General features: G+C 39.1%; 1 protein-coding gene across 1 annotated transcript in view; it reads right to left on the bottom strand.

Annotated features, from left to right (window-relative positions):
- The window catches only part of LOC112148944 (leucine-rich repeat transmembrane neuronal protein 4), a 64,530-nt gene extending 44,364 nt beyond the window's left edge, over nucleotides 1–20,166 (bottom strand). Inside the window, exons 1-2 of the mRNA XM_024276381.2 lie at nucleotides 19,257–20,166; nucleotides 17,428–19,018 (exon numbers count right to left, since the gene is read on the bottom strand). Of these exons, the coding sequence (XP_024132149.1) occupies nucleotides 17,472–19,018; nucleotides 19,257–19,302 (1,593 nt within the window). The 5' untranslated portion in view covers nucleotides 19,303–20,166 and the 3' untranslated portion in view covers nucleotides 17,428–17,471. The remainder of the gene's footprint in view (nucleotides 1–17,427; nucleotides 19,019–19,256) is intronic.
- Between the last annotated feature and the right edge of the window lie 3,297 nt (nucleotides 20,167–23,463).

The raw sequence follows: 23,463 nt of genomic DNA, 5'->3' as shown, positions 1-23,463 counted from the left end.
AATGCATGACATGCACATATTCTCATCCCACTATTTCCTCTATAAATATCAGCTGGAGTTCAGAAAAAAAGTGTCTGCAGAGTTTTGTGTTGTGTGCTCATCTTTTATGCATGTGGTCACTGGTCTCTGTAACCACACAGAACCCAAAAAAGCAGCAGCAGCAGTGTGGCTTTTGGGACAGAACTGTTCCCATTTCTGTCAGTCCAAGACATCTCCATGATCGCTGTGTGGGGAGCCATAAAACCATGGACATCACTTAACCAACAATTAATATGATTGTGCTTGGGTTATAGCTGAAACTGATGATGATTCATACAACTATCAATGTTTACATGGACTAATGATAATCACTGCACTGACTGACTTCAAACAAATATCATCTGAGTGTAAAAGAAAAGCATTTATTTTTATTACCTCATACTCTCAAATTGAACACATTCTGATTTAATTCAGTGTTTTGTGAAATACAGACTTTTTTTTCAGTTTGTCAGTTTATCTTATGAACCATTAGCCGCAAAACTAATTGCGGGCTCAGGACATCAACCTTAGCAGCAAATGCCACTTTCCTAATTAGCAAGTATCATCGTCAGTTGTGCAGTGTAATTTACTAAAGAACAAGAGCACAGCTTTTGAGGGTAGAGTCATGATAGCTTTTAGAGCTTTTCATTTAATTTTCGGTTTGTGCCTGCTAAGTTTTTAGGGGTGAAATGTTCACTCTTAGTAGTGCCTCTAACCTCCCCAAGGAGCTAGAGGAACTGGCGCTTTGCTTAACAGTCAAATACTGGGATGTTATGAATGGAGTGTACGAGGAAGTTTCGAAATATAACCTTTCCCACATGTTGGAGACAAATATTTTCTTGTTCTTTTTTCTATAACTTTCCACAGACATCGTACACAACTGTTGGTAGGTATTGTTTATTGTGAGAAAGACCCAGACAAAACATTTTTTATATATTCTGTGTGATATTAAATGCAGATATATTCACATAAAGATGTTCTGTAAAAGGCTGTGTGTATACTTGTGATCATGTGCTGTCTACAGCACATTCTTAAAGACCCCATCCAATGAAAATCATGTTGTTGGTGTCTTTAACATGTTCTTGTGGCATTTTCTCATGATGGACGACATGAAAATTAAGTTTAAAATTGCAAAATGCAGTTGGAAAAAGCTTGTAAGTGTGACGTAGACTCAAGTTCCCTTTTCTGCTCCATTTGGATGCAACCACTAGACTACGACATCTCTGTTTTCCTCGCCTGAGTTCCCATCTGGCTCAAAAACTGTACGGCTTGAGAACTCTGATATTGTTCGCCATTTCTGTTGCACTGGTAATGTTAGGTTGGGGGTGTGAGGGGCTGTAAGCTACTGGGAGAGCACAAAAACAGATGGATGATGGGAAGGCTTCCAGCCAACAGCCACGGCCATAAGTTGGAGGCAAATTTCTAATGAACTACTTTGGTTCTGCAGAAACAATGTCCACACAGGCGGTACCGATTTTTTTATTTAGCTAAAAAGTAATAGGCAGTTTTAGCCTTCTTTGAGGTTGCCAGCTTGACATGATATAACATCAAGTTTCTTGAACTTATTAAAAAATTGGTAAATAAGTTCCTCAAACAAGCAATGGAACCACAAAGATGAACATTCCTGAGCTTTGACAGAGGGTTTTATCTGAAAGGGCATTAGACATAAACCAAAACCAAGTTAATTATGTGAATCACGAACAGAACAGTCATAGTCCCAATTAACCTTTACTACCAGCGCTGTCACTGACAACAGGAAATAACACATGTTCTCTGAATTACAGTAACTTTGACCAATTAATGTAATTTCAATGGATCGTGAGGTGGAGTAATGCAGCTTTGCATTGATATGCAATACTTCACTACTGTAAATTCAAAGAGTTCTAACACCAGAGCTACAGCTTCAGTATCAGAACTGTGCTGTTGACCTATATGGGGCTGATGGAAATTTTACAAATGTTGGTGGAAGAAGGAGAAGTGGATGATGTTTTTAGACAAAGGGGGAAAATGCAAGAGTCAAGGACTTCCAGTAGGATGTCAGGACTGACAAAAAAAAGTTTAGTTCATTGTCATGATGGAAAGAAAAAAAGTGGAGAACATGTGTGGTCAAGAGACCAGATGGAAAGAGAGAAAAGCTTACAGTGTATTGAGGAGCATAGTTCAAGCTGTTTTAATATAGTGTGAATGGAGAGAGAAAGTAAGTAGGAGTGATCCTGAAGGAGGAGCTTGTTAAAAATGTTCTGACTGTACTTAGCGTGTCATCGGGAATAGAAAAAGCAGATAGGGTTTGTTGGTGGGAGGAAGATGTTTAGAAGTGTGTTTAGAGGAAGAGGTTGACTAAAACAAAGTGACATTCAGAAGACACAAGGGTTTTTGTACACCAAACAAAGGAGGAAGAGGTAGATTAGAACAGATTAGTAAGGCAGAGAAAGAGAGATGGAAAAACGTGCAGCAGGTTGGGGTGATCAGTGACAACCAAGAAAATGTGTGACAGGTTCTACAAGTGTGATGGAGCTTTGAAGGGCTGATGAATGAGGAAAATTTTAGAGATGACAGAATGGAAGAGGCTGTTGTGGAGCAGGACGTAGCAAAGATCAGTAAGAATGAAATGAAGAAGACCTCGTCTGTTCTTTTGTACAAGCGCATGCAAACAAGGTCAGAACAAGCTTTATTGTGTCATTGTAGACCCAGAGAAGGTCTATAACAGGGTACAATGAGGAGGGCTGTAATCTGTATGAGGAAGTCTGGGTTGGCAGAGAAGTATTATTTAGGACATGTTTGAGAACTTTGAGATATTCTGCAGGTGAGACAGAGGAGTTCACCAAGGATCAACTTTGAGCCCTCTGTTGCTGTGGTGATAGACAGGCTGACAGGTGAGGTTAGACAGGAATCCCCTTGAATCATGATGTTTGCAGATGACATTGTGATCTGTAGTGAGAGCAGGGAGCAGGTGGAGGAAGATCTGAAGAAGTGGAGGCTCTGGAAAGGAGAGGAATGAAGGTCAGCTGCAGCACAGATTGTTCTGTCTACTGTATTTGAGAAAAAAAGAAGAGTTAAGGAATAACTTTCTAGAATGTTCTGGCAGCACTGAACCTCTTGTTATTTTAGCTAAAAACTATTTTTTTTATATGTTTACATGTGAAATTACTCTTTTTATAATTGCACTTTTTGGGATATTTATCCTGGAGACCAACTCAGCAGCCTGGTGGGAGTGTGTCTTCCCTATGACTGGAGTTCACTACTCGACAAAGGTATGATCAAATGAGTGGAATAAATTTCACACATCCAGGCGTGGTGAGACTTCTCCTGAAAAGTTATATAACATTCTGTAAAGAGGATAATAATGGCTTGTTGTATCCTGTCTCTGGGTGGCCGTGACATGAACAGTCTCGCCCCGCCTGCCCAGGTGTTGAAGAGTCCTTGGACAACACACTGAACCCCACATTGATCCTGTGTAGTGCCTTCCAAAGCAGCCTTGACACCTTGCTTTGTGTGTGAATGGCACTGACTGTAAAGTACTTTGAGCTTTGAATAAGGCTAAATAGACAAGCTATTTTCAGTTTTACTACTTACTGTCAGTATCAAACTTTGTTTGATATCTTTTCCACTCAGCAAAGCCTATCATCTGACATTAAATGTGGTCAAATTGAAAGACCAACTTTTTCTGGGCAGTCATCTTCACTCATGACTTGACACTCTGCATAAATGATACTCTGGCTTGTAGAGATTCCTGTTAAACACCTGTATTCAAGATAGTGAGAATGGTTATCGCCTAGGAAACATTAACGGTATCGCAGCGATCAAGTCGTTTTTTTGTGCTCATCCTTCACAAAGGCCCAAGGTGAGGATGGCAGAGATGCTACATCATTCTCAGTTTCTGCTGACTGGCTCGCCATTTCGCCTCTTAAGACTGACTGATATGCTGTGGAATAAATGATGAAGATGCTCTACTTTCTGCAGCTATTCTTTAGCTAGACTTTAGCGTTAAATCACATTTTTTTCCAAAATAAAGAGATGTTTAAAAACCACTGCTTTGACAAGAAGTGTAAAAAATTAAAGATGACTGTTTACCAACATTGAGGGACTTTTTTTTACAATGTGTCAGTGATGTTTCCTTCGTGTTTTAAGTATCTCTTTTTGTAGAAAATGAAAGTCGCTCAGCAGACAGAACTTTAATTAAATTAGTCATAATAAAATGAATGTAAATCTGCATAGCTGCAGTGACCAGAATACAACATGACATGTTAAATCTAACATTTTATTGTTATATTAAAAATCCTGTCTGCAGTATTGAGTTTTCATGGTTGTAGATAAGAAGTCAAATCCCATTAAGAGGGAAGTGTTGCTGAATGGAACTTCATATGAAAAGAAGCCCAGACCATGTAATAATTGATCAATAGACATTGTATTCTATAGTAATTTAGATTTCTATTAATATGTTAAAAATTCACTAATGTATAATTCAAATTCTTCTTTTCTTTTGGACAATTTGTGTGGAAATTCTAAGAACCAAATGATTCTTTTAAGCTCTGCTTGAGATTTAATGGAAAAATTCACCCTAGGATACAGTTACACTGTTAGGTTTTATCAATCTGCAATGCTCTTTGAGTGTCAGGAGTAATTTATCTGTGATGTGACAAAGATTATTGTTTCGAATAGAACTTCCTCCATTTGCCTCAGTGTCAGCGTGTGATTTCCTGCATCTTCCTAAATGCCATTCGCCAATCACCACAGACCAAAAGTCAGCACGCTCCGCTATCAGCTTCTTGTTGGCAGATGAGGTAAAAGCACCAGTGATAGTGAGCGTGAAAGTCAAAAAAGTCACATCCCTCGCTCAAACCGCCACATATCAAGAGGCTGGGTTGCATTGTGGCCTATTGAGACGGCTGTCAGCGCAGAAATTGGTTTCTGTGCTTCTTCTGAAATGCATTTCTGCTTTATGATGGATTGTTGAATGCTTGTGTGAAATTGTGGGCCAATTCATCAGAGTGTATGACATCAAGACTTGATGCTCACTCCTGGATTTATAACAAAGTAGAAATGTTGCAGCCCATGACATATTAGTTTTTCAAAAAAACAAATTCAGGACAAAGAAACAGAATGTCTTCCACAGTAGCTAACCATTAAAAATGTGTCATTGTTAGAAGTGTTTTGTTTTTTTTTGTCTAATTTCCCCAGTAAAAAAAATCAAAACAATGATGGATCCTTTTCTACTAAGAAAAAACAACAAGTTATGGATTTCATTTAGACCCTGGGCCTTCATGCTATAGGTTAGGATTGTGTCTGGTGGTGATTTCCTTTCTCCTGCCTGCTGTCCTTTCTACCTATACACCGTTGTTGTCACAATCTTGTATTTCTCACCCCTTATAACAGATGTTCCATTCTTTCTGTCTGTGTCCTGTTTGCTTTGTCTTTACTGCTGTCACAGATATAGACAAATACAGACCTTTTCCAAAATATTACACTATCATGGAAAACTGTATTCATTTCCATAATTCAATAAAAGCAAAAATCACAGAATATAGATTCAGGATCCACCGTTTAATTGATTTTCAGGTTTAATTTGTTTATTTTTACATAAATTGGAGTTTCAGCTCATAAAATCCACGTAAACAAGATTTTAAAAGATTAAAATTATGTGGAGAAGTCTGCCCAAATTTTGAAAAGCATGAATGTTTTAAACTGATTTTCATCCACTAATTATCTACTAAACTCAGAGCACCTGCACAGGTTCCCCCAGATGCCATCAAATTTGTTCAGTTTGGTTCAATGGTCGCCGGCATCAGATTTGACTACTAGCCAGAAGACCAAAGTTTGGATAAGACACTAAAGTTCCTGGCTAAGGAGGCTGGCTATTCACAGAGTGCTGTGTCCAAGCAGATCAACAGAAAGTCTAATAGAAGGACAAGATGTGGCAGAAGATGCTCCAGCAAAAGGGACGACCGTGGACTTCAGTGGAGTATCAAAAGGACCAGATTCAAGAACCTGTAGACGTCCAGAAAGAGTGGAATGAGGTGGAGGAACAGCTTCAAAACCACCACATTCAGACTGAATCAGGGGATGGACTACAACTGTTGGGATCCTTGTGTCAAGACACTACTGAGCCTGGACCAAAGGAGGAAACATCTCAACTGGACCAAGGACAAGAAGGACCGGACTGTTGGTCAGAGATCCAAGATCCTGTCTTCTGATGAAGGAAAGTTTGATTTTTATCTAGGAATGAAGATCCAATTAGGTTATGGATAAAGACTGGTGAGGATCAGAACCCAAGCTGCTGGAGGTCCAGTGTAAAATCTCCACAGTCAGTCATGATTTGGGCTGTAATGTCCAGCACTGATGTTGTTAATCTGTGCTTTCTTCAATCCAAAATCGCTGCAACAGTCTAGCAGAAAGTCCTAGAGGACTTCATGATTCATTCTCCTGAGGATCTGGATGGAGATGCAGATTTCATCTTCCAGCAGAACCTGGCCCCTGATCACACTGAAGGATTGAAGATGGACATATTTGAAAAATGTTTTATTCTGGTTGATTTGATGTGATCATAATCCGAATTTATCTATTTGCAAAAGTAAAAGTTGATTTTTCCACAATAATTTTTTGAAATCCTGTTTTTTGGGGGTATTAGGAGCCTGAACCCCAATTTATGAAAAAAATAAACAAATCTTGAAATCAATTAAACTGTGGGCCCTGAATCTATATTCCATGAGCGTTTATTTTTTTTTAATGTAATTATGGAAATGAATCCACTTTTCCATGATATTCTAATGTTTGGAAAAGGTCTGTGTTTCTGTTTGTTTTTAACGGACATATTTTATGCTCGTCTGCTTCCTCTTTTCTTACTGATGCAATGACTAAATCATTTTCCATTCTATAACAGATGTTCCAAGGTTTTTGTGTTAAGTCTGTCTCTTTTCTGTCCTCTAAGGGCCCAGTTGGTCACGGTGGATGGTTGCCCTTACAGCTCTGGCTCTGCTGGAGGTTTCTTCCTATTTTCCATTCAGAGAAAGATTTTCCTCCTATAGTTTCCTGTTGCTTTCTCAGTATGGGGCTTACATGGAAAAAAACCCTTTCAGTTTAATTTTAACAATCGTAAGTAATAAAGCTTGGTTTGATGTTTCTAGCCTTTTGTCAGTCGTGAACTGGCGCCTCATAAATAAACTGAATTTATTGAATAGATTCTTTCCACTGTTCTGTACCAACACAAATAGATGATGAAGAAGGGCTGCTCATTTCCATTTAAAATTATGTCAGTTACTGTACAAAGCTGTAGCCACACATTTACAATTTCAGGAAAGTGTCAGCTGTAATAAGACTGAACTAAACAAGAGCTGCGCTCATTGAATTCAATTTAGCTTTAACTGCAAATGTGCTCATTGTTACTCAGTAAGTGTACTGCTGTTCAAACACAAGCTACACAGTAAACCACTACTTTTGGGTCTATTAATAAAAGAGAACAGCAGCATAATTATTTTAGCAGAGAAAAAAAAATCAGGTTTAACTTGGGATTTAAGTTCAGACTTTCTCCATCAGTTTCAAAATCAAACTGCGTTAGAAATATAGGATGTTTAAAGAGAAAAAGTTCACATGCAAGTGAAGAAACGAACTAAATAATAAATACTGAATGAAAAGGGGGGATTTGAATATTTATCCAAAGTCATTTTTTGTCAGGAACCTTTTGAAGGCCACAACTTTCTGAAGTTGACAACACATTGACTTTGAGTCTGGGATAACACTTAAGAATTCTGTAATGTGTCACACAAGCAGGGGATGTTAGTGACCTGTGTGCGCTCGCGTCATCACAAGCTTCCACATTTTTTTGCAGACGATGCCGCTCTGATCACACACTCTCCCAGGCATTTTCATTGCTTTCTTCTCGCAGTGATGCAGCCCGACTTCTTCTTACTTTTACTTTTAAACGTCAGCTTGGACTTTTCAAATGTATTTTCAGCAAAGTAGAACAAAATATTAATGTCTGTGATATATTTTGTGTGAATTTCTTTTCTCTTCAAAGCCAAACAGGGCTAAGAACTCCTTTCACCGCATCCTGTTGGTTCACAGCACCAGCCTCCAAATGCAAATGCCAGACTCAATCAGCTCCAGACCTTTGCTTGGATAAGAAACTAGGAAGGTGCAGCCTTCATGTAAAACAGCTTCCTGTCAACTAGTCAATTATATTTCAAGTCAGTAAAAAACAGGTTCAAAACATCAAGAGTTGTCAGCATTTTGATCTCGTTGATGAAATAACAAGTAAATGAATAATGTTTGGTAGGGATAAAAAGATAAATATTTACCCACTAAACCCAAGTAACCCTGTAATCACTACAGACCAAGAATACAGTGATAAGAGGAGTAAGCATCCAAGAAAACAAGGATTTTTAGTGTGGAGAAAAGCAAAACTATAATCATTGTAAAGCAACAACTCATTTTTTTTCTCCTGGATTTAAGAATTGGGTAAACACTTGTTCTTTTGACTACCATATTTGTCACACCACTTAAAAAAACAAAAAGAAAAAATCAAAATGCAGAAGCAGTTACAGCATGCAGTCTAGATAAATGCATTTGAGCCATTATAAAAAGGGTTACAAGTCCATGTGAAAAAATAATTAGAAATTGGCCTTCCTTTTTTTAATTGGACAAATATTTGCAGCTTATAAAACATTTTGTATTTCAGAAATTTTGCATAAAATTTGGAATCTTTGAGTAGATGTTCTACTCTAACTAGACCATTAAATTAAAACATCTGCAAAGCTTTACTGGACTTAAATTGTTCCATTAGACTGAGTCAGTAGGGCAAACAATCATGGAAATGTGATAGTTGTCCAGAGGAAAATCATTCAAACTCCGCATCGGGAAAGTGGGACACAAAAGGTCATTACTTAATAAGCAGGCTGTGTATCCGGGCACGTGGAAGAGCAAATGCAGAAGAAAACGATGGACAAGCAGGGGAGCGTAAGAGGCTGGTCCAAAAAGAAAAAAAAAATATTCAGTTTAACAAATTGTTGGCGTCAAAGGAAATAGATAAATTAAAAAAATCAACAAAACCTACCAACATTGGACAATAGTAAAAGAAAACACATGACTCTCTGTGAGAAGTAATAAATACTTTGGATTCTAAAGTCAAATGATGTTAGACCACTACAGCATCTTTGACATGTTAAGGATCCAGACACTGGAGGTCAGGAGCTTCATGTTATCGTGTGCAGCAAATCTGCAGCAACAGAATGATGCTATCATTTTATCATGGGTCAAAATGTCGGAGAAATTATTACAACACATTGACTTCCTGCCAAAGAGGACTTCTGTTATAGATGGGGCCGGGATTAAAAAAAAATGATTAATCTAATCCAATCAATCTTCACTTAGAACATAAGAGCAATTCATCTAATTCATTAACTGATTTCTCTTAAAATGAATTTTGTCGCCTTTATTGGCCAAAAAACAGCGTTTTAGTCAGTTTTCCATTATATTGTTAGGTGAAACTCAAGTGAAAACTGTTTTTATGATTAGATTTGGAATGGAAATTTGGAAAATAAGCTGTTATTTGATCAAATCTTCTTGAATCAGAAAATTAATTGATCCATGAGTTTGTGTCAGTGATTTACTGACTGATATTTACTCAAACTCACCTTTTTCAAGTTTTTGTTAAAAATGCTACTAAAAACTTTTTTTAATCACACAAACCTAGTTTTACCCAAACATTTCAACATTTTTGCAAAGTTTTTGTGAACCCATTACTTTTACCATTTACTATTGATCACTTTTGATCATAAAGCTTTAGATTTTAAAATCACTTTATTATTTTCTTTATTTAATTATTCGCTGCTTAATCATAAATGGTCCTTTCACTTAGAATGTAAGTATTTATTAAACTTCTGAAAGGCATTAACATGATTTCTATGAACACATTTCCAGCAAATTACCAGAAAATTGCTTTTAGCTAATTTACATTGCCTTTGAAACAGAACAGAGAAGTTTAATGTAACATTATATATTCATCATAGTTTGTGTGTGGGCAGAATGAGCGTACGGTTCATGAAATAAATTAGCCCTTACTTATCTGTGTGCTCTCTTCATTTGCCCACAAATTAGTTTGCATGAAAACAGTCTTTTTCCTTATACGAGTATAATTTTGTGAGTATTTCATGAGTGTATATGGGTTTGTTGGTTTACTTTCTGTATTTTGTGTTACCCTAATCTGGAGAAAGCAGTGTGGCCCGACTTTTCCTGCAGTTCGTTCAGGCTGCAGTCTAGGTGAAGGACTACATTATTGTGCAACATGAAGTGCATATCGAAGTTAATGATGCTGTCAATCAATGCTGGCCTCAATTTAAATCTGAGGTTTGAAGGTCGAAAAAGCCCTGACTTTATTGCTTTTTTTCTCAGCTACGCGGCGCTTCCACAGTGAACTACCTCGGAAACGCTCCACAAAACTGGAATGATCAGTGATCAGGGACCCAAACAGTGTTTTATCACACTTGCTCTGTAAATAAGGACATCTAACTTGGAGTGGAATTCAATATTTTCTGTGTTGAAGCGTGGAAAAGCAACATCATTTCTTCCTCTGCCTGTGCCAGAACAAGCTTTTATCTGACTGAGACATTTGCTATTAGCACATCATAATGAGAATAATGAAATCATGAGAACATCCCTCAGATGAAGAGCAGATGTCAAGATTAATCACTGTGAAACAAAGGAACTCTCACGTTCCACAAGCCATTTTTACACAAATCTACTGCCACTGCTTGCGGTTCATTCTTTTTATGCATTCCGCCTCCTCTCCGGAGTAGACATGACACCCCCGAGAGGAACCTCTGGCAAAAGTCTGAATCATGAGCAGTGCCGAGTATGTTTATTTGGAGGAGATCTCACCCCACGCACACAGCAGCCAGAGAGGTGCTTAACCAAAGATAGGTCTCTGCTCTGATTATGTGCATTTGTGCAAATGAATCCCACTGGTTCATTTATACTCAGCTTGCAGACTCAGTCCTGAGTAGAGTGCATCAGAATGTACTGCTATACTGCCACTGTGAGCACTTCAATGTTTCAGACAGATCCTGAATACTTAGAGGTGAGTACCGTCTCAAAGTGTGTTTTTTTTGTATTTTTCTGGCAGATTGGATAAACATATCAGAACATTCATCACTAAAACACTTGCAATCTGTAGTTGGCTGTTTGTGTTGTTTGGCAATGAACACATTTTTTTTTGTATTTTGTAACTTATCACCATGAATTTCTGAATTTTATTCCAATTTAGTGTAGTTTTATTGTTTGTTTGTGCTTTTTTGTCAGTTTTTCCCACATGGATTGTGTTGCTGACTCTCCTAATTTCCCAGTGGTGAGAAGAGGACGCTATATTTCACAGCGGGGCCTGATAAAAAGTAAAAGGACTAAATAAAGTAACTCTGCTCTCCAAAGATATAACAGCTGCAACTGCATTTCATACCATCTTTTATTTATTTGCAATGCCTCAAAATGGCAGTCTCTTCTTTGTTTTTTAAGAAATGTATATGCATTTGTAGTTTTGCTACATCGATGTTTTTTTTTTTTTTTTTGCATGCTGCCTGTAAGGCCTTCAATCACTTGTTCCACATCAGGAGGAGATGCCACTTTAACTGCTTGCAAAAGTAGATCCAACAGAAGGTAACACGAGGCTCAAAATATGCAGACATGCACCACTTTTACCATTTCAATCAATATATAAATAATTAATTTGTCAGAAGAGCGGCAAACAACTTTGTAGAAAGACAAGCCTGGGTCAAACCACAGAAAACCCATCAGAAAGAAGACCATACAATGACAACAATAATTTACTAATGTCTACTATTAAATGAGATTTGGTGTTCACATTGGACAAGCGGGGAGGGGCTTCTTCTTTTACTGTTTATTAAGGCATGCCTGCCACCTACAGTTGGAAGAAGTTTGCCGGGAAATGTCAAAGCGGTTCAAATCTCATGAATCATGCTCTAAGCTTTTTCTTTCACAGCTCTATTCTGATTTACAAAAGACTATTGTACAAGTCCATCTGGGCACAAACCAATTATTAATTTCTCCTTTATGATCAATTTTCAAGCAATTGCCACTTCAGCCTAACTCTAACTTGGGTAATGTATTTTGTTATTTTACCATCATGTTCAAACTCTAAAACCAATCTAGTTGGTTCATGTTTTTAAGTGACAAATGACAAAAGTTGATTATCATGCAAAGACTTTTTTATTTTTTTATTTTTGTAGGTTCAAGCTTATAGTGAAACAGTACCTAACAAGCATTTTTAAGCTGCTTTTGTTGGTGTAACTCTACTAACTACTCGTTAATTGTATCAATGTTTAGCTGTGGCAGAAAGTTGCTTGGCATACAAAAGCTGTAACTAAAGAATTAAATTAATCGACTTTCCAAGTATCCTGGGGGTGAGCAAAGTGGATTTCAGTAATATCAGCAGCATATCCAAACCATGAAGAGCAGCAGTTGATGCCAGCAGTGAAAGCTTACCGACGAAAGCAAAGAGGTAGACGTATGAAACAGGATTCTACTTGGTAACACGCACAAATGCGGCATAGCGGAAAACTTAAATAGAAAGATGTTCAGATTTTCTGGAGAAAATAACACACAATTATATTTGAATCTATATTTATAAAAACATGTTACCTCCCTTTTTAGGGATCTCCTGGGAGTTCTTCTGCCTGTTTACAACAGTTTGTCAATAAACCCACTAAAATGCATGTGTGGCTGAGGCTCTTTCTGAATTCTTCCCCCTCACAGAAGAGGATTTCCACAGCTTTTTATTGAAGAAAACATAGTCGGGTGTCACATAAGAAGCCCCGAATGTGCCAAACAATGCCACCATGCACCAAGGAGACCCTGGTACTTGTTTTTAGAAACATCTGAGAAGGCTACCTGACAAGAGAACCACTATTGATGCAGTAAATAATGACAAACAGCTATTTTAATCAGATTATACTGTTAAAATCTGTTTTATTCTATTATCTTCTGTAGTTTCTTTAAATACACTTGTTTTAGCTTGTGAATGCCGTTTTGTAACAGGATGAGGTCAATGCAGGGTTTAAGAAGTTGAAGCAGAGTTTAATCTTTAAAAAAAAAGATAAATCTCCAAATAGTTTCTCTACATATTTCATGCCCTTAAAGCTTCAGCTCCTGCTGGTATTTAGTATGCTTTAAAAAGAAGTCTGGCATCAACATCAAAACTTTTTAAACTTCTGTTTTGATCGGGGAAAATTCCACTTAGTTTATTATTACTGATAATTAAAATAAATTTGCAGACAAATGTTTCTAGAATTATAGCACATCCTTTATGTAGAAAACATTTTATTCATTTCTCTGCTTTCAAAAGCACTTGGAGCCAGTTAAGATTATCTGATGAATCACATATAAGAATTATTCATTTTTCCTGTATAAATCACCGTCTACTGAACAGCACGTGACAGAGAATCATAAAAACGATATTATATAACAGCTATTACAGGCAATTCACTTAATAGGCTATTTTCTTGCTGCGTTTTGCTGCAGTTGAGTTTGAATGGAACTTGCCGGAGCCCATTTTTCACAAAATCATCAGGTATGATAAAAGCTAAGTAGTCTGCTGGTGTGGATCCATGAATCATCGCCCCTCCCAGCCAAGTGGTCAATTCTACAACACAATAAGATGACAAGCCAAAAGAAGTCACAAAATCTAGATTTTTTCTATTGATATACTGATATTTAATGAGTCAAACCTTACTTGTATTGTTTTTCATAGCACTGTGTTGAAATTTATTGCTGAAATAGTAAAATTCTAAGTGCTATCTATATTTAAAGTAGTCCAAAAAAATGAAAAGCTTCACCTGGAGTTCGTTTATACAAAAAGCTGTCATAGTAAAAAGAAGAAAAAAGGAAAAAGGCAACTAACCTTCCAGATCTAATTACATTAGACAGCATAATGTCAAGTTAAATGCATCCCACAGTGGCACACCTTTCTACTCACATCATCAGGCTTCACAATGTCCACTTTAATTATCTGCGGGAAGAATCTTCTCATCTCATTACTGCTTGCAGATTCTGTCCAAATAAAGGGAGTGCCTTTGGCTGGAATGGATGAGCTTTTCGCCTTAATAATATGTCCTGAACCAACTTTGAAGGGAATGATCTGTGGGTGTACAGCTGCTCTGTGAGCTCGTGAGTGGATGGCGTACAAGGGTGCGCTTTTAAATAATGTGCGAGGAGTCCGAGGAAGTGCACGGTTCAAAGTGTTCATCAAAATTCACGCCCTGCGATCTCTCTTTGCTGTGTCGAAACCAACCTGCTGAGCTGTGCTGGAGGAAATCTATAGAAACAAATTAACTCCACGTCTGTTGGTCTGGACATGTGCACAAGATAACAGGCTTCAATTACATAGCTCTTCTCCTAATTGAAAATGCAGCTAATAGCTTAAGTGCTTCCTATCTGGGGAAGCTTAAAAAAACCATGCAGGAGCCACGTTGGATTCCAGGATTTAGTCTGCACCTCTGAGAGTGGGCTTTAGCCCTGCAGCAGTCGCTTGGAATTCAGCATTTCTTCGGCTTTCATCTTCCCTGACACTACACAGTGTGAGAGTCACTGTAAACTGAGAAGGATCCTTACATGCCAAAGGAGACTGTGCTAAATTGATTCTTGTACTTGCATTGGTAAAAAGAAAGTGTAGATTAGAGGCATGCCTGTTGCAAGCTGCAGCAGGGTCACCCCGCTCACGTCGGCTCCAGCTTACAGACATGAAGATTCCTTTTTATAGAAAGTATAATCCCTTTTCCTCAAATAACATGCTGTCGGTCGTCACCTTTTGTTGTGGCTCAAAAATCAGGCTAATACGGCAAATCTTAGAAAGAAACATGCGTAAGTGTTGCATAGTTTTGTGTGAAATTCATTACAACAAACTCCATTCTGGTTCCTTAGGGCAGGGGTCTGCAACCTGTGGTTCCAGAGCCACATGTGGCTCTTTTATCTCTCCATGGTGGCTCTCTGGCTGAAGAAAGACAAAATAATAGTACTTTTCAAAAAAGTTAGAGTTTAGCTTCTATTTTAGTAACATGCTAACATTGTTTGCTAGTTTTTTGTCCACTGGAAGTTTTAGGCTAATTTGGAGTTTAGCTAATGTTTTAGAAAAAATCCAGATGTTTTCAGCTAATTTGTTATCTACTGAGGTTTTTCTGGGATGATTAAGAATTTAGCTTCTATTTTAGCAACATGCTAACATTTTTGACTTATTTAGTTTACTGAGGAATTTGAGGCAAATATGGAGTTCAGCTAGGAATTAAACAAAAAGCTAGCTTTTTTGGGTAATTTGGCCTCTAATGAGTTTTTTATGCTAATTTGCAGTTTAGCTAATATTTTAGCAATATATGCTAGCATTTTTGGCTAATTTGTTATCTTTTGGAGTTTTTATGCTAATTTAGAGTTTAGCTTTTCTTTTAGCAATATGGTAACATTTTTGGTTGATTTAATTTACTGAGGAAATTTATGCTAATAATTAAGTAACAAGCTAGATTTTTTGCTAATTTGGCGTCTAGTAAAGGTAAAAGGTAAAGATAGGGCTCCTTCTAGGTTTTAACCAGTAGAAAATGAGACCAAATGGCTCTTTTACTATTAAAGGTTGCCAACCCCTGCCTTAGGGTGATGAGTGCAAGCAAAAGCACCATATTGGTTCCTTTCTTCAATGAATAATTAGTTATTCTGTCTAACAGAAGCCTCGTCAGCTCTACTGTTTAAGGACCTTCTCCAATGAAAATTGTGTTGTTACCATGTTTTTGTAGCATTTTTGTCATGATGGAGGACATATTGACAAGAAAATTGGGTATAAAATTGCATTTCTAAGCATTTCTTCATTCAAATTGTTGTGAATCAGGAGCAGACGAAAAAAATGCTGTTAGAGAAAGCCTGTAGCAGTGATGTGGGTTCAAACTTCACTCCAATGCAACCACTTGCAGACAACTAGATCATGTAGGTCTTTGTTTTCCTCATCTGAGCTGGCCTCTGCCGCTCTGCAGAAAACATGTCTTAGAAAAGAAACCTAGGTTTAATGATTTAGCCTAATAACAACATAATCATAATTTAAAGACCACTGAGAAGGCTTAAGATGATTGGAGTGGGACTGTCATGATAAAAGCACCATAAGACAGAAAAAACCCAAACTTCCATTTTACTTAAGAAAAAATCACTTAATTTAGCTGCATGTGCTCCTAAATCCTTCAGAACAACAATTCAGACCATCACAAGCATCTGTGCTGAGCTCTATAATGGATTCAAAAATAACAGGAAGAGTTATACAGTGCAGTCCACTGACCTAAAACATATTTTTAAATGATTTGTTGGCCCCACAGAGAATATGGTCAATGGGCTGTGTGGCAGTGAGAGATAGAATTTAGTCTCTGAGCTGCAGAGACAGAAACAATGGAGAAGAAAGATGTCTACTGAACTCCGCAGCACCTCTGGTTAATAATACAAAAGGGCTCCAGCAGTATGCTTCATTTTTTTTGTCTTCTCAGAACAACACATCCTGTTAATCACACTTAACTGTTATGACAAAAGGGGGACGAGTGTTAATAAAAACAGAAGAGAGTTTGGAGGCAAACATTCACACAATCAACCCACATCATCTTTGTTTTTGCGTATTCCAAAAACAGGGGATATTCCCTGACTTTTTTTTTCTTCTTTTTTTCAGACAAAAGATTTGCTTTCATGTTCCTGACATTAACCGATGCAGCATAATGCAGTTTCTCACTGCAGCAGCACGCCAGAGCCAAACAGAAATTGAGCCCAAATGCATAATTTATCTTTTATTTGGCTACAGGCCGTTATGGTGTACTCCACCCTGCGGTGACTGTTTGAACTTTGGAAATTAAACTAATGAGAAAAAATGCTAAACACACAGTTACTGCAGGCAGAAAGAGAGATATATGACGATCAGCTGGTGTGATTGTGGACATTTACATGCTTTACACAACAGAAAACAAACAATTTGACGCCCACAAGTTGTGTGTTTGCCATCGTTGTAGCAAACACACAGGATAAGAAAGGACCACCTGCACAGTGACTTGGTCTAAAGCATTGTTGTCGTTCCGTTTGGGCCAGCAAGCCATTTGTGTATGAATAAGCGGCAGGCTGATGATACAAAAATTAATCAAGGGGCCTGTTCCTGTAGGTAATGAAAGATAAACCTATTGTGCGTGTTGCATGGCGGTGCAAACGAGTAACCCCAGAAAGAGGCGCTGCCACAGCAGTTTCAGCTAATGGGGATCATATTTAAAGCAGCAGCTGGGCAGTCATATGGAATTGAACAAACCGCTATATTGCAAAAACAAGTCACCATGCACTGACATTTGCTTCCTTATCCCACAGCAGAGAGGAAAACTGGCATTCTTTCTCACGGTGTGTCAGAAAATTTACCTCTTACGCCTTCGCAGTGGAAATGGGTTTTTGGAGGGCAACAGTCATACCTCACATTCCCTCGAGCCTGAGATCGTGTATGTATAAGGTCCTGTTCCATTAACCAGAACATCCATAGTCTCTGAGTGGGAGGGTTTGTAGTCCACATAGTATTCTTGCAGTGGAGAATTAAAGGAGCGCTCGATCTCCCGCGCCTTTTTCTGGCGCTTTTTGACTGCCGAGCGCAGCTGAAGCTGCTTGAGACTGCTGGGATAGTGTTTCCACGACACGTAGATCACCAGCAGAATTATGGCCACGGATAGGAAAAGGGCCACGCTGCCGGCTATGATCTTGTGGAAGGACACAAACTCGCTGTCAGGCAGCGGGGAGGTGGGGGAGGCCTGGGAAGGAGAAGGGGAAGGAGAAGCCGTCCTGTTCCAGGTCAGCTTCTGATCCACAGAGGACTGCGTGGGAAGAGGCGGCAGCTCGGTCTGAAACACAGAAGTGAGGGGCAACGTCGTGGAGGTGAGGGGAGTTGGGGTCGCTGTACAGACGTTGTAAGTGTCCACCACGTCTGTTACTTTCTCCCCTTGCGCCTCCTTAGGAGTGGCACAAATCATAGTCGTCTCCTTGTTCCCCTTAAAGGCTTTGAGCCATGATATCAGAGGACAAATGTTGGGGTTACAGTGCCACAAATTGCCTGCCAGGCTGATGGTTGTGAGGGAGATCCAGGTGTCCACCGTCTGCTGAGAGATGTTGGTGAGTTTGTTGGAGTCCAGGTTGAGAGTCTGAAGGTTAGGCAGGCATTGGAATGTGTTGGAATCCAGAATGTCCAGCTCGTTTCCTGTGAGGTCCAACTTTTGTAAGGAAGTCCACATCCACGGCAGACCCTGGGTCAGCACTTTGATGCGGTTCCACTGCAGGTAAAGCGCCCGCAGGTTAGTCAGGCGGGGGAAGTGAGCAAAGTTTATCTTTGAAAACTGATTGTGCTCCAAATGAAGCTCGATGAGCTTTAGGAGTCCGGCAAAGGCATTGCGTGTAAGGCTCCTCAGCCTGTTGTAGCCAACGTCAAGAAACTCCAGGTTGCGACAGTCAAGGAAAACACGCATGGGGATGGTTTTTAAGGAGTTTGACCTCAAGTGCAGGCTGAGCAGCTTCCGTAAACCAAAAAACTGGTTTGGCTGGAGAACCTGCAGTTTGTTGTAGGACAGATCGAGGTTTCGTAGATTGGGGACGTCGTGAAAAGTGTTGTTTTTTAACTTTGTGATCTTATTGGAGCTGAGAATCAGTTCTTTGAGCCTCCGGATCCCGTGGAAGGCCTGGCCATCCACGGCGTTGATGTAATTGTGGTCCAGGTAGAGCCAAACCAGTTGGCTCAGCGTTGCAAACTGGTGAGCTCTTAGGCTTACCAGGCTGTTGTAGCGAAGGGACAGGCCCTGCGTGCCCACAGACACGTTGTTTGGCATGTCACGAAAGGCATTCGATTCACAGTAGATGATTTTCCCATCACACCTGCAGCTATGGGGACAGGGGCGCTCCCGGTTCGGAGCCGCAAACAACCAGGTGGGTACCACCACTGTGAAGATGAGCCACTGGAAAAGCATGGGGGGTCCTGGAGATACAAAAAAGTCACAGATGTGAAAGCATCCCCAACACCACCCACGCACAAACAACAAAAACTTAATGAAGAGGGGTGGTCAAAGTCATGCCTTTGAGGCTCTGGTAAGGTGAGTGACAGCTACATGCATCCTGTCCTTTTCATTTCACTGCCCCTGATGAGCTGCAGGGTTTAGATGCACCTGCAACACCAGACACACGTCAACAGACTGCACAGCAATAAACAAACATACCCATCCTGGCGCGGTGTCTCCTCGTGTCCGGGGCTCTCAGCTGCATGCCTCCCAGCTCCACATGTCACCAAAATAGTTCAACCAGGACGCCCGTCTGCGCGGAGGACGCGCGCGCGCTCTGCGCCGCAGCCGCAGCAGTCAGAGCCGCTCGCAGCCGCACACCTGTCGGAGACGGCGGAAGGTGAGGGTGCGCATCAGCCTGTTGTGTGTAGTTTGCCCCGGTGCCGCACAGCATCAGCCGGGGAACGCATTTCCCGGGCTGTCGCCTCACAGAGGACGCAGAGCTCTCGCAGCTCCTGATCCTGTCACTCTTCCGCGCAGGTGGTGGGAGGCTCTAAAACACAATCCAAGCAACGGGTCGCCAATTGTTGATTCAAAAATTGGAGAAGAAAAAAAGAAAAAAACACCAAAGGAAGTGTGTCAGTCTGGGAGTGACAACTGCTGACAAACTGGTTGCATCCTGCGGCAGGTGAGGGGAGGAAAGGTGCGGACTGCAGCGGGTTGACCGAAGCATCAAGAATAAATCAGTTGTTAAGCAACAGGAACGACATTTGTGAGGAAAAGAGGACCGGGCTGAGACTCTGTTTCAGGACTCGACACGCCCTCTGGCGGCCGCGCGGGGAAGCTCCGCAGCCCTCTCCAAACTGGTCCTCGTTGTTCTTCAGGAGCACAGCCTGCATATCAAGTAGAGCCGGGGACTGGGAACACTGTTTGCTCTGCCTTTAGATATTTGCGAAGCTCCACTGCCAGTCAAAACCCTGCGAGCAGCCAAATGTCTCACATTCTCAGATGATGCTCAGGCGGCTTTCACCGAGACTCACAGTAAACACAGCAAAGCAGAAAAGGACAAATATTCCATGTAAATTGAGAAAGCATTCACATATACCGCCTGAGAGTCCAATCTGCCAAAATATCAAGTCAGATAGTCATTTAAAACTTGCTTTACTTCTTCGTGATAAGCTTTTGCTAGACTATGATCCGTACATTTCTAAAGTTTAGTGGATGTGTCTATTAATTAAAAACTAAAATACACTCACATTATAAGTGCAGGACTGGAATGAGCTAAATTTGAAGAAATTACTTCAGAACTACTTAAATAATTTAAGATGCAATCGGGGAATAAATGTAATTTTTAAATTATGCACAACTTTAGTCTGGGTTTCCGAATCTGTTAGTCAAAAATCCAAAGTTAATTTGGCTCTCATGTAGTTTTCTGGCAAATCAGGCTTCCACAGGATGACTTTGACTTGATTTATTAGTTTATTTTAAGCATTAATTGTAGACATAGTAAAATAAACATACTATGCCTCAATTCAAATGATATTTTCCAAGATTGATTTTTGGATTTATCTCATTTTGATATGATTTTATAATGGTATAGCTTAATTCAATTTGATTTTTCCTCAGACAGTTCGATCTGGTTGCATTGTAGGAGTAGAAATTAATTAATCGCTTAATAGTCACACCTCTAATAAAAAGAGATTTTTGCAGTAATGCTTACAAGATACACATAAAGCCACATTAGATTCATTAAATGTGGTTAAAAACTAGAGCCAAGTAGATTTTATTTATTTGAATTGAGTGGGACGAAGCACATTTTAAAATCCCACATTCATTGATTTATTTCCATTTGATATATTTTGTGTCATAATCCAGTTCTTTTCAGATCAAGAGCAGATTTTTGTCAGGTATTAAAATAGATTTATTATTAATTAACTTATACAGTTTTATTTCATAATTTTAGTAAACAATATCATGTAACAGATATCCAATACTCATTGATTATCATCAGATTAATCCAGTAATCATTGTTAAACATTGGAGATCAAGTGAAGACTTTGACCTCTGCAAGTTCAAAATAATTTAGCTTTTTTTTTTTTTTAATAAAAACTTTTAACTTTTACAGGCTCTGCACAGCTTCAAACTACATGTGGTTGTATTTTCTTTTTACTCTCTGAAATTGCATATTGACATGAAATATACGGTGTGTAAAAATGGGTGCTAAATGTTTCATATTGAGACTGAGAGGCAGGGTTGGAGTCATCCTTTTCTGTCTGCCCCTGTTCTTAATGACTGCCATAATTACCAGTAATGAACATTAATGAACATTTCAGCCGAAATCCCAAAGAGTTTGTGACAAAGAAACTGCCAGGAACATGAATGCAGCGGCTGCATTCAGCAGCAATCACAGATTTAATTTCCACTGTTAGATCAATCAGCTAACAAGGGTTGAAGGGCAGAGGGGAAATGTGCACACACACACACACACACACACACACCGCTCTGTGAGTCACACACATCAAGGTGACTGCAAGCATGGCAGTGACAATTACACAGCTCTGAATGCAACATCACCTCTGAGTGCAGACCTTCATTCTCAGGCGATTTAATAGGCTTTTACTATCAGGTATTCCAACATTTAATTAATAAAAAATAAGTACATTCCATAGATGTTTTAAAGAAATTATTATACAAAATATTCCAGAACATAATTGTCTGTTTTTGCTTCAATATTTCACTGATTTTTTTTTAAATCAATTTTATAGTGTAGTAATTAAGAAAAACAGATGAGGGCAGTGAAAGTTCCCAGAATGCATCATTTATTTCTTGTCAGATCATTGGATTGGACAACATCTGTGGACAAGCTTAAATAAAATAAGGAGGGGGGAAAACAAAGCTTTTATGACTCAATAAAAAAAAGAAAAATTTCTCTCCAACTCCCCTTAGACGGTCATGAGTCTGATGGTCTCGGTTTCTCCTCTGTTTGTTAACAAACAGGTCAAAGCTCCCGACATGCTGATAAATGGACGGAAGGGGAATGAACAGCCACGGATTCTCACAAGTAAAAGAGTTATCTCAGTTTGTATTGACACCATTATAAATCAGAGTGAGTCACTGCGGTGCATTCATGCCACGATAAGTCTCCTGCAGTTTGTGCATCAATTCTCATTTGTTTTGTTGAACAAGTCTGACGTGACCCAGTTTTCTTCATTTTTTATTTTTTTTCACTAGCTTTTCTGATTATCTGGTATGTGAAAACATCCAATAGTCAATAACTGGGTTGCACAGCTTGTCTACTGTCAATTTGACACAAACATTAGGAGGAGAAATTTAATTCTTTCCCCTTAAAATCTGGTTTAATCCAAAAACTCAGAAACGGGCAAAAAAATGGTAAATAAAGCCGAGATTAAACAATTTGTTGCTACAGTTTCAGGCTTCACTTGCAACCTAAAAGGTGGAAAAAGAGGCAATTTAGGGCCAATAAGTTACATTTGAAGACTGATGGTGGACCCAAAAGCGAGGTAAATAAAAAAGAACTACCCAAATGGAAAATAAACTTTAAATAAATCTGAAAAAAGAGACATTTCTACAGATAAACTGTAAAAATGAACCTAAAGAAGCCATTATGTTACACAAGGAGGCCAGAAAATGTCAAAAACGTTGAATATCTCAGGCCGAAGTTGGAACCAAGGTTTATAGGAAAACGTTTTATTCACAAGTACCAATAAAAACTTTACTGTGAATCACGCTAACCTTGTAGAGAGTGTGTTTGAGCCATAATGGAAACATCTGTTCAGTATAGTCAAAGAACTTACATTTTTAATCAACAATAATGCCTTCTTTTACCATTGCTATTTTTTAGAAACGGTTGACGAGGATTGTCTCAATGCCCTTGATTGAGGCAGTTTTCTTTTCTGCGGTGGCAGCATTTATGCAGAAAAGCACGCTGAGATTTTAGATCGGTACATGCTGTCTTTGTCGGGGATGTCCTTGCATTTTTCATCAGGACAATGGAAAACGGCCTTCTGCAAGTTTTACAAAGGCTGCAGCAAGAAGAGGCAGAGGCAGGCCTCCCTGCAGTCCTGAACGGAGCATGTGCGGAACATTATGAGATGACAAACCCAAACAACAGCTGACCTCTACTTCTGCAAATGTCTGTGAGGTTAATGCTTAATTATTTACATGTTTCATTTGATTTTTGCATTATTTAAAAAAAATAATAATAATTTCATCGTAAACACTTCTTAAATTCAATTTTATGATCAGGTTTTTTGTGCTTTCAGGAGGTGCTTAACAAAGCCGCCGTAGATGTAATCAAGACCGAGTTAACCCCACGAGAGCTCTGAATGACTTTAGAGAGCCCCGCCATAAAACACAAAGGTATAACATGGCTGTGTGCACTCACCTCACTTTGCAAATAACTCAG

Source organism: Oryzias melastigma, linkage group LG9 (assembly GCF_002922805.2).
Source record: "Oryzias melastigma strain HK-1 linkage group LG9, ASM292280v2, whole genome shotgun sequence".
Taxonomy (NCBI): Eukaryota; Metazoa; Chordata; class Actinopteri; order Beloniformes; family Adrianichthyidae; genus Oryzias; species Oryzias melastigma.
Note: the sequence above shows the minus strand (reverse complement) of the source record. Positions and strands in the feature narration are given on the sequence as shown.